Source organism: Melospiza melodia, chromosome 3, assembly GCF_035770615.1.
Source record: "Melospiza melodia melodia isolate bMelMel2 chromosome 3, bMelMel2.pri, whole genome shotgun sequence".
Lineage (NCBI taxonomy): Eukaryota > Metazoa > Chordata > Aves > Passeriformes > Passerellidae > Melospiza > Melospiza melodia.
In genome coordinates, this window is record NC_086196.1 from 23785335 (window position 1) to 23797577 (window position 12243).

Below are 12243 nucleotides of genomic sequence, written 5' to 3' on the forward strand. Positions count from 1 at the left end.
CAGCCTGGCCTGGAATTGGCCATCCTGACCCCCTCCTTCCCTGCTTTCTCCCTCCTGTGCCAAGGCAAAGGCCAGCAGGACACCAGGGCTCCCTTTTGGAGCATCCTGAAGTTGTCCTTGACTGCTGCCAGACTTCCTGGACAATCCCTGCTGGTCCCAGCCTAACCCAGTTGTGATAAGCACTAGATGCTTGCAGCTGGAGTGGCTGCATTATAACCACAGTGATTTGAGTCAGCTGAAGGTTTAATCCCTCTGGCCTGGCCTCCGCTGCACAGCTGTTTTGCACCCTGGCAGCCGGCAATTTCATCGAGGCTGCCTGAGCCCCGACTTGCAGCACACTGGATTTGGGTGCCTGCATCTCCTGCCAGTTCTCCCACCAGCTTCCAGCTCGGGAGCAGTGATGGCTCCACTGCCACCTGTGTGGTACAGGGGGTGAGGGCTGCAAGGGGCCCATGGCCACACAAGAGCCAAGATCAGGACCTTGGTGAATGTCAACAGGATGGAGGCAGGGAGGGAGAGTTGCTCTGAGGAGTGCCTGACCTTCCTGGGATGTATGTGAGGGATGTGTGTAGGGTTTGCTGTGCAATGGCCAACTCCTCAGGGAATGCAGGCAGCATGGGGACTCGGCAGGCAGAGTGTCCCCTGGAATGTTTCATCAATATCCACATTTGTGGGGTTTCCTTGTAAAAGGCTGTGCTGTGCACCATCAAGCACCTCCCTTCACCGACAATGGGTATGGACAGTTCTCTGTTCTCCTCTGGTCAAAGCTTGGACGCTGCTCTGTAACATCCAGCAAACAACAGTGTCCACCTGCCACTGCTGTAGGCAGCTGCCAGTTGGCCAGGAGAGGAAGGTTCTGGCTGTGAGATCTGTCCCTTGTGTGAGTACTTCCAGGTCCAGAAATGTAGAGACCTAATGGTGTCTGCAGATGTGGCCAAAGAACTAGGCTCTGTCCCCTCTTTAGCTTGCCAAGCCCCAGAAAGCAGCAGATATTTGGAGCAGTTTCCTCTCACTTGAGCTTTATGTACTTTATTAACAGCCTGACAAAGAGAGGAAAAATAGCTTGAAAGTCACACTCTGCTGACTCTGTTAACAGCACTGTCTGCTGAGTGGGTTTCAAAGGTCCAGCCCAAACCTAAGTACCCTCCCACAAAGCTGTAGAAACTGTTGTCAATTAACTCATTTTTGGATTACGAAACTTGGACAACAGATACCCAAGTTTATTTCAGCATTTCAAAAACCTCCCTCATCCCCAAAACTGAAGCCATCATAATTGCCTTCAGAAGGCCTCTTTTATATATTTGAAATCTTCCTACCCTACTGACTTCACTCACTGAAAGCCAGATAAAACTCTGAACTCTCTGAAGTTAGTATCTTGTCTGTACATTATTTACAAGCAGAGCCTGATGAGTCATATTGGGCCTGTCATAGAAAGGACAGATGCAAGTGCAGGATGGTTTTCTTTGGCAAGGCAAGTAACACGGACCTTTTTTTTTTCTAAAAAGGTTCCTAATCCTGCAGGAGTTGTAATATTTCTTTTTTCATTAGTAAGAACGTGTTAGTATTGAGTGCCCCTTCTCATATTTCCTACCACATCTCTGTATTTGGAGAAATAAATCATGAATCTTTTTGCTTCCAGATGATTAACTGTTTAAATAAAGTGCTGTCATGTTGCTCCTCTTTTAACATTGGTGCTGTGAATTAACCTGGAGACATTGCAGTGAGCCTTTAACCCCCTCTGCCTCAGCACAATGCACATGATGGCCTCACTCTGGTTCTCTGCACGTGGCTTGTCCCTTGCTCCTTTTGCACTGTGAGGAAAACCGGGGCTTTCTTCCATGTCTTGCTGTTTACATTGCTAGGCACATGCCTGCAAAAATATTTCCCACTTACTTTATTTTAAGGGTCTTGCTTTGGCATTTTTCAGTCGCACCCTGGAGAGACACCTGAAAGGAAGGAAAACAGTACCTGGATGTTAGCTTGTGCAATGCATGTAATTAAACCCTGCATAATGACAAAAACCTCTCCTGCTATTTGTTAAGATTTTCCCCACAGCATTATGAATCCTCTTAATTAAGAGCAGAAGCTAAGTAATACCTATTTTATTCCCTCTTGCGTCCAATTAGTCACCCATTGATCATTACCCACTCAACATTTGACAATTAACAGAGCCCCCATACTCTGCAGGATGGGGATGTGTAGTCCTTCAGAAATGACACGTCCAGAATAACGTGATGGGAGCTGTGTGGATGAGTAGTGGTGCAAGAGGTGGGGGAAGGGGAGGAAAAGGCCACCCAAGTGGAACAAAAGACATGTAACATATGCAAATGTTCAATATGTGGTATGTGTTTTATACACTGGATGTATATGAGGTCATAGACAAAGCTCAGCTGGCGGCTGCACTGCTTTTGGGAGGCATGGGAATTTGAGGGAACACTTGAGCTCTCGTGTGATCAAACATACCTAGTCCTCTCTCTTTAAGGCACAAAGCTGTTCCTCATGTGGCTCGTTGCCTTTGCTTTTTTAGGAGGGCAGGATTTAGCATCTGGTTCTCCACTGTCAACGGGACTATGGGCTGTAGCAACACAGCCCTGGCCAAGTCACCCCAAGACCTGTCAGCAGCTCCACACAGCTGTGCCTGAGCTGCTGCCAGCAGAGCGTGGCAGCCCTGGGTGTCCAAGGCGCTCCAGGGAAGCTGCAGGCCCCTTGTGCATTGCCACTCCCTCCTGGGAAGTGTGTCCCAGGAACATGATGGCCCAGGCCCTGCGTGGTAGCAGGAGCGGTGTGCTGGGACCCCTGAGCCCTTTCCCAACACCAGGGACCCTTCCTATATGAGTAACATTTTCTAGCTGGGGAATTCCAGCAGCCTGTGGGACTTAGAGGCAGCCCAGAGCCTGAACTGCAGCAGTGAATAAAGCACAGGGAATGCCAGGGCTCACAGACAAGCCTGAGGCATGAGGCTGAGCCCCAACAGCCACAAAGCAGCCCTGCATTCTTTTTTCTTTTTCCAGATTAGAATTCATCCATTCCATTCCAGGGCTCAGGAATTTGTGTGAAGCTGTTACAATAGGTAGCTGAGCAAGGCTCTGGGTGCAGTTCAGCAACAAATGCTGATGCACAAAAAAGCAAACCAGAGCCCTTGGCAAGCTCTAGCCTGGCTGTAGGGCAAGAAGGATAATCTCATTTCTTTACTCTTTGCCCTTTTAGCTATTCACAGAGCTTAATGCTGAGTTATTCTCAACAATGAGCCAAACAATCAAACTTCCATCTGGCCTGGTCAGGCAGAACCAACACTTGCCTCGCAGTCACAGGCCACACCAATCCTGTGTTTTTTTCCCCCCATCTTGAACATACAGTATTTTCCTCTATGCTGTAACAGAGAAGATATTTACATTTGGAAGCAGAAACCGCAGTTCACGCTCCTCAGCCTGCTCTAATCTCATCACCCAAATCCCTGGGCACAAGGAAGCACAGGCGCTGTGAGCACAGCTGCTGCTGCAAACACAGCTGCTGCTGCTGCAGCCTTTGCTCTGCCTCTCCAGCACACCATGCAGTGCCTACCAGCAATGACCTGCTTTTCCTGGGAGGGCAGTTCTCCCTGCACTCCTGCACATCCCACCGCAGGCTCCAAACTGCAGCCATGCCCTTGGGAGAAATGTTTTCTCTCCTTGACTTTAAGGTAGCTGCAGGCTGCTCTTTGCAGTAGCCAGAGGCCCACAGCATCTCTGGGCTGTAGCACAGTGCTTGCTGCTACCACCTCTCCTGGTTTGGGAATAAGGATTGTAAGAGATCATGTAATGGGAACCAGCAGGAAAAAAAAAACAAAAACAAAAACAAAAAACAAAAAGGAAAACAAGAAGAAAAAAAGAGCAGCTCTTTTGTTGTTAACAACATTTTGTCCTCTAATCTACTCATGTCCCGGTTTTACATCTTTTAGCTGTTCAGCTGCAAGGGAGGAATACAAGGAGATAGATTGATGTTTGTGTAGATGTTTTTATGTGTGAATTTCCTTTTGAGTTACAGATAACTGTACACACACACATAAGAACAGGCTCTGTATTAAAAGTCAACAGAAAATATCTCACAGACTTAAGGGAAGCCAGCATTTCCTCTCTAACATTCAAAATGTACCTCAGCAGCCTGGTTTTAGCTGTCACAAGTTCTGAGAAATTTAGAAGCACTGAGAGGGAGACACTAGCACCCTACTCATGCAGCAATCCCAACAAGGGGCCTGTTTTCCTTTTCTGCAGAAAGCACACGGGTTCTGGTTTGGTCTGTGCAGGAAAATCTGAAACTAAAGTGCCCCTTTCTTCAGTTAAGACGGCAGGGAATGCTGCTCCAGTTGACAGGAGTCCCCTCAGTGATAAAATATCCCTGTGTATGAGTCACAGGAAATTATAATCACTGCTTTCCAAGACTGCAGAACACAATGAGATTTCTGAGCTACAAACAGACTTCAATTATTCTTGAAAGACAGACAGACCCTCAAACTGACACAACTGGAGAAAATAAATATCCTTTTGTCTGCACTGCTGGTGGTAATTTCCCATTAGACAGGAAAGGGCTCCTTTGATGAATGAATATTGTCTACACTTCAGAAGAGGAGCTACTGTATATCTCCTAATAGCTCTTGCATGCTTGGGCTCAGCCTTGTGTGAGGCCCTTAAACCCCTTGGGTGCAATATGGTAGCGTTCATTAGCACGCTGCATTTTTTATTGCAGCACTTGAGAAAAGGATGGTGCATGTTAGCATAAATTGGAGCAACTTTCCTCACTCACCTTGAAGTTATGAGGCAAGATTGAGATATTTAGCAATCTGCCTTCTTGGGCTGCAGGTAGGCCTTTCCAGTCTAGAGGCTTCAGGAGAAACACTCACACTGGAGACAGATTTTCCATTTGTGATTATTCTTGTAATTTTAGCAGTTAATCACTCTTCTGTTTTGTATTTACTTTGTTTTTCTACAGTGGTAATTAAATCAAAACCAGAGTGTCACCCAGAACTACATTGAGCACTGTTTACAAAAGCCAAAGACTATCATGTTAGTGTCTTTTGTCTTTTTCAAAGACCACCAAGTCTCACATAATTGCCTTCTCACAGAAATATAATAACCATACTAACCATCCCTTTTGCAGCAGTGTCCCATTTCCACCTGTCACTTTTCCTGAGACAGGTCTTGGATTAAACTTGGCTTAGAGAAGCCCGTGTCTCCCCAGAGAGTCCTTTCTGCTGCTGGTAGATCTCCTAGAAGACCTCTTCTGGAAATCAGCCACCACACCATGGATCGGTTGGGAATCAGGTGGGCTGTGAGGGAAGCATTTGGCCAATTGTTTTTAGCTGGGTGGAATTTTTTTAGTCTTACATTTAAAAATTATTGGAAGGAACAGAAGATTCTTAATCTCACAAATTATACTTTTAGAGTCACCACATAACTACTTGTGGTGTATACGCAGTGCTTAAGAAAAGGCTTTTATTAATTTATAGCAAAAAAACCTAACAACCTTGTTTAAATTTTTTGCTAATGTTTTTATTTGAGAGATTAAAAAACCCAAACAACAAAACTCCCAACATTAAGAAAAAGAAGCAGAAGAGCTACCGATGAGAGATGGTCTGGATTTGCCACTCAACAGTGGCACCAGTCTGCACACAAGCCAGCTGCAGGCAGAGATCCGGCAGAGACCAACGTGGTTCTCAGAGACCGAATGCAATACAAGAAACAGCAAACCCAAGAGTCAGAAACAAAGGCCATAAAACCCCAACAACGCCCCATCTGAGTCTTACTTCCAATGAGAAACATAGGCAAACTAACGTTTTAGGCTCGTCCCGCATTGCAGATGGAAACTGCGCTTAAGTTTGTGGCATGGCAAAGGCTGCTAAGGAACTTGGCAGCGCGGCCACGCTTCGCCACCGGGCTCTGGGCTGAGGAGGTGACATTTTGGCTTCGCCAGCCCGCTGAGTTACTATGGAGTCCTCAGTTTCATGGATGGTATTTTAAGGCAGGGGGGTAGCTGTGGGAAAAAAAAGAGGGCCACGACTTGCCTTGTAAGTATAAGAGGAAGCTAGAAGTCCAACAAGGATCATGGCCTCTTCAGTACTCCACAGCTACAGGTACAGCAACATTGAGTAGATAATGTACATAACATTACTTATAGACTCTACATGTAAAACGTTAACCAATTTATCATGGAAATCTGGTAACAAGCAACATTGCCGTATAAATTCACACTTTGAGAAAGGCTAAGTGTGGAAGCCTCCTTTGCAAGAGGATTTTCAGTCAGTTTTGTATAGAAAATATTAAAACGATGACAATTTGTTCTCTGAATCTCAATTGATTATTGGGTTAGTTTTCACAAATGAAGAAAGGTTCTCTTTAGAAAATGTGTGAATCTTCAGAGTATGAATTCACAATCTAAGTACTAAATAATTAAAGAAAAAAAAAGTTTCAACTGTCAGGAAGTCTTAGTTGGCCACAATCTTTTAAAGCAGTAACAGCAATACAAGACATAGAAAAGCTTTTCCTGCAACACTTTTAAATGTAAAAGTATTCATGTTAAATGCAACAGAACTAATAAAGAACAAACTGCTGTAGAAGAGAGAAAGGAGAGACTAGCTATGCATTCAGCCATCTTCCTTACAGTTGAACTCCAGCTATTTCAAAACATATTGACTTCATAATTTGGAAAATGATGTCCCATAGGTAATTGGTCTGTATACTCCTATGAAATGTGATGCCCCAAATGGCATGACACCCTTTCTTGAAAAGTTTTTAATCTCATGTCCACCATTAGCTCCACAGTTTAAACAAAAAAACAACTATCCAAATGTAAAATGCTCTTTTGTTTTTTAATTACTAAATTAAGAAAGTTAAACAGTTTTAAAATGTAAACTTGTGAATAAACCGTAACAAAATGTAATTAAGACTTTAAAATTTGCAACTCAGTATTAAAAACTCAATAGAAATAGAAAGGAATTTTTTTTTGTGTTTTTTGGTTAAACGTAAGTAATTCAAGGCTGGTACAGACAACTGAAAAAGTAATACTTTGTTCTGTGCATCCCCCATGAAATGTAAAGAAGTGCATAGTAATTCCACTGGAGAACTTGCAGACACAGAGAAAGTAATTTCATTAGCAGTACAGGACACTCAACACACTTATTTTACAATGGAAAAATGTTACACATAAAACAGAAAAATCCTAGTTGCATGACCAACAGTTTAGCAGGGGGACATGGCTAAAATGCTATTATTTTAAGACCATCTGAATGTGGTTACACTGCTTAATAAATTTTTTTGAAACAATTCAGTATACATGTTTTGATACAAGAAGTCCTTGCAGTTTCAATTTTCCAGTTCAAACGGTGATGGTGTAGTTTTCTTGCTTTAAATATGTTCGTTTTAATTTCAAGAACAAATCATCACACACTTGTCAAACGTTGGAAACATTACTGTAAATACAGCACGTGATTCCTGAAAGAGCAAAGTTACAACCATCTACAGGTACATAATCATAAACAAAAAGTGCAATCCAATTTAAAAAAATCATGCTTGGCAAAAGCCAAAAATTAGATCACTGGCTTTCAGAATCCCACCAGTGTTTTCATGTCTGCAGTAAAATTATCGCTTTTTGGGTACAGCTGCAGCAGGAGTCATTCAATTCCAAATGAGCCTCCTCTGCAATAGCACCCATATACTGTATGTACAGGTATGTATATATATTATATATATTTTATATATAAAAAAGCAAAAACCCAAACACCTGTCCTGATTTTTTTATTTGTTAAAACATGAAAAAAAAAATGTTTTAGACAAAGAGGCCACTTCTGGAAAATAATACTTTTAGTTGAATCAGGAGAAGACTAGTTAAAATCACATAGGTTTTGCATTTTAAAAAAAGGAAAGCACTAGGATCAGTTATTGGCACTGAGTTACTATTTACAATGAACAGAGGTTTTGCAGTTTACATAACATCAATACAATGCAGTTTTGGAGTCTTTGATTAAGAAAAAACAAGTGTTTTTCTCCTTTTCATCCAGGACATTCAGATTATTAGGACAAGTGGTCGTAGGCAAGGGCTGTGGAAGTTCCCAGCTGCAGCCCCTCCTGTGCACTGCAGTGCTGGAAGATGTTGCACTCTGGAGAAGCCGATCACAGAGTTGGAAGGTAGAGAGCAGGTGGGACAGGGCTGAGAAATTCCTGGTAATTCATGACAGTGTCTGGAAACCAAGGATTTACAGGTTGTCACCAGGCTGGTACTGGGGTTCTGTTGCAGTGAAGTAGTCTTCAAGAAAACCCTGTAAATATTCAAAAGTTGGACGCTCCTCTGGGTCTTTTTTCCAGCAGTGAATCATAAGCTCATGCAAGGAGATGGGACAGTCCTGAGGACACGGCATCCGATAACCTCGTTCTACTTGCTCCAAGACTTCCCGGTTATTCATGCCTGTGAAGGGCAGGCAAAGCCACAGTGAATTACAGGAAAATTAACCAAGTACAACTATATCTACAACACATGTGGTTTGCTCACTCATACTAATTTCTTTTGGTTAAGACAAGTAAAACACGACCACACTGATGTCCTATTTCAGCTCTTCAAACACTGCAAGGCAACCTGGATTATTTTCTTTCTCAGTAGAGGGTTTTTAGGATCAAGTGATGAGCAGAACACTGGTCCCATGGTTACCCTCTTAGCTTACTCACAATGGGCAGGATTTGGTGTTTTCCTTCTCTGACAGCAGGAACTGTGAAATGTACTATGTCATGTGCTTAAGGAAAACAAATGCATTGCAAAAAAAGTGGAAATTTCAAAATTCTAGAAATTAGGATGAATTTCTGAAACCCTCACCCTGAGCGTGGGCCTTTGTGAAAACATTCTGTGAGGTCATGCTGCAGGGACTTCCAAGACAAACTGTGCTACTCCTGGCTCCCAGGGTTGTCCAGCAGACTGCCTTCAGTGTCAGCCCAGGAGCTCACTGCTGCTGACCTGCACTCCCTCCCTCTGTGTGGGTTAGTACAGTTTCTATCATAGTCGACTGCTCCCAAACTAAAACACAGCAAAGCCGCTCACAAGACAAGCCAAATGCCAAGCAAAACATCTCCACTAAAGAACCACAGCTCTCCCTCTCTCACTCAGAAGAAAAAAGTAAAAGTCGATTACCTTCACAGAATCATAGAAACATTTAGGTTGGAAAAGACCCTTCAGATCACTGAGTCCAATTGTTAACCTAACACTGCCAAGTCCACCACTGAGCCATGTCCTTACAGACTTTTAAATACCTCCAAGGATGGTGACTCATCTTGCTTGACTCTGAGAGTAAGGCCAGGCTCTTTGCTACTTTTTCTTTTCTTTGTAACCCCTTGATTCCTCTGCTGAAAAGCTGAAGTGCTTTTCACCACGCATTAACTGCAAGTCACTCTAAGCTTTAGTTCACACCTCTCTCCCAGTACTCTCTTTTTAACTGTACCAGAGGTAACAATGGCACCACAAGCATGCAGATGTGTTTCAGAACAAGCCTGCACACTGACTGCGGGCTTTGTGCTTGCCCTGCCCCAGTCCCCTGCTGAAAAATATCTGCAGAACTCATTCTCCTGACTTAGCAGGTCCTGCCAAGCAGCTCTGCAGGAGAACCAGCAGGGACACTTCAGTTTCTCCATGACTGAATCTAGAAACCAACACCCTGATGTTGCACTTTGTGTTAGCTTATCCTCTTCCTGGCTTCCTTGACACTGTCCTTTCCGGGGAAACCTCCACTTTGTTCTTGGAGGATGTTCTTTTGAGGAGTCTTGTCCCTCCTCCAGAAACCAAAACCTCGTATTTTTTGTAAACGTAATTGTGAGGAATGATTCAATCACCTTCTTCAATACAGATTCATTTATCCACTCTACACTTTGACTTGTAGAAATGTCTGGTTTTGGTTAGGATAGAGTTAACTTTCTTCCTAGTAGCTGGTACAGTGTTGTGTTTTGATTTAGTATGAGAATAATGTTGGTAACACACTGATGTTTTAGTTTCTGATAAGTAGAGTTCATCCTACGTCAAGGACTTTTCAGTTTCTCATGCTCTGCCAGTGAGGAGGTGCACAAGAAGCTGGGAGAAACTGTATTGTGCATAATTTGTTTTTCTTGGCTAATATGCCTCTCTTTTTTCATTTCCAATAAAATTATTATTATATTTTACTTTATTTCAGTTAATAAACTGTTATTATCTCAACCTCTTGGATATCAGCAGGAGGATATTACCCTGTCAAGATAAACAGAAAAAGTTTTACCTTTTTTTCTGCTTCTCCTCCCCATCCCACCTTTGGGGGGCCTGGGAGTGGGCAGTGGGAGTGAGCAAGTGTCTGTGTGGTATTTAAATTACCGGCTGGGATTAAGCCATGACAGGGAACAAAATCCTAACATTACATAGCATTTAGGCCAGTAACTTAGCTGTAACCTTGGATGTGGTCTTTGGTCTGTATCCTCATGTCCTGGCTGTGTTTAATTATTAAGGATGCTTAGAAAAAACGATCTGTATCATTCAGCCTTTCCTGACCATCCACCTCTAGATTCTCATTTCACGTTAGGATTACAAAACCCCTCTTCCTCTTATCTTGTCAGGGTAATTTCCTCCTACTGATATCCATTTGCAGTGTCTGGGCAGGGATCATATTCCTATCCTGTCACTGTAAGCAGCCCTGGCATGGTTTCCTCACATGTTCTTTGTATTTATATTTAGGCTCTCAATTATCCATGTTGTGGTCACAGCGTGGTTCTGCTTTGCTTACTGCAGCACCTCCCATTTTCAAACACGAGCAGTACTTGGTTTAGTTTCATATGTGGGTTTTACTGCAAGCCAAGGGAAAGGAAAAGTAGGGCACTGTTTCTTTTGCTGCCTGTTGTGCACTGAGGAGCCTCTCCAGAAAACTGTCTCATACTCTTACAGGCCTCTCCTTAACGCTCCCTTTCACAGGGAAAATTGCAAAAAGAAAGGTTAGATTACTGATTTACAGTATTCCCTAACCTGCAGACCAACACTTCAACACTGGTTTCTTGTGTTTAATTTATCAGATGCATCTACCCACCATATTTTTGTTGTTAGGTATTTATAAACTAGAAGCAAATGCTTTGAGTGGCTCCTAAAGTGGACCATAGTTATAGAGGACTAGCCCTGATGAAAACAGAGTAATAAATAACAAGCCTCTGCAGACATCAGATTCTGCACAGAGTTAAGGTTCTCCTGTATTATTGACTCCACACTGATATTGTTAGGTCACAGAGGCTCACAACAAACCAGAACACACTGAAAAAATATTTGGATATTCCTCACTATCCAGCAGGAACATTTCCAGAGATATTTTACTTTTTCATTAGACTACAAAATACTACTGGTCTGTTAGGCACCACAAACCCAAGGCAGCATCAACCCAAACTTTCTGGCCTTGCTGTTTTCAAGACACTACAAGAAAAAAAAAATGCACATTTTCTTTACGTTGTGTTCTCAATATTACTTTTATAAATTTGTGTTTTGAACAAAAATCTGCACCTTTTTTGTCCTTGTCTTTGAATCAGCTGAATTACCTGGTGTTTTGGGGTGAGAACTTCTGCTGTGCTTTGCTTCCCTTACATATTAAAGGCTGTGAAAATAATTGTTATCGGTAACTCATCTGTTTGTATGTAAATAACCACTAACAAACTGCATTCTTTGCTTTTATTTTGGCAGTACATCCTTAAGTACAACAGGGAGGGAAGCAACAGCAGCAGAAAAGCTCCTTCCCAACTGATTTGTTGTTGTAAGATATCAAATGTTTGGTATTTTTATCCAGTGCTTTACTTGGTGCTGCAAAGAACACTCTGAAACCTGATAACGAACTGTGTGCTGGAAGAAAAGCCCTGAGGAGACAGAAGGGGGAGGAAAAACATAAACAGCTCTTCACTTCCCTTTGTTTAACAAAAAGGTAGAAAAAAGAACATGAAAGAGACATTGCTGTCTGAAATCATAGTCATTTTTTGTCCCTGGAAAGTGAGTCAAGCCAGGTTTTTTCATCACAGTTTAATCCAGGAAAATGCCCTTCTTTTCTTTTCTCCTTTCTCCTTTCCCCTTTCCCTTCCCCCCAGTAAACCCCAGTTATGAAACTAAAGCAAGTAATCCTCATGTTCCTCACTGGAATTCATACATCCAGCAACGGCTGAAGTACCTAGGATTTGCTGAAGAAATTCTGTTAGTTTTGACATGAACTGCTAATTTAAAAACAGAGTTTCAAAGACTTTTATA

The 12243-nt window shown here is 42.7% G+C and overlaps 1 protein-coding gene across 3 annotated transcripts in view; it reads right to left on the reverse strand.

Moving 5' to 3' along the window:
- Positions 1-5503: 5503 nt before the first annotated feature.
- The window catches only part of FYN (FYN proto-oncogene, Src family tyrosine kinase), a 138675-nt gene continuing 131935 nt past the window's right edge, over positions 5504-12243 (reverse strand). For all 3 annotated transcript variants that reach the window (XM_063151021.1, XM_063151020.1, XM_063151022.1), the window contains one exon: positions 5504-8433. In XM_063151021.1, coding sequence (XP_063007091.1) covers positions 8225-8433 — 209 coding nt within the window. In that variant the 3' untranslated portion in view covers positions 5504-8224. The remainder of the gene's footprint in view (positions 8434-12243) is intronic.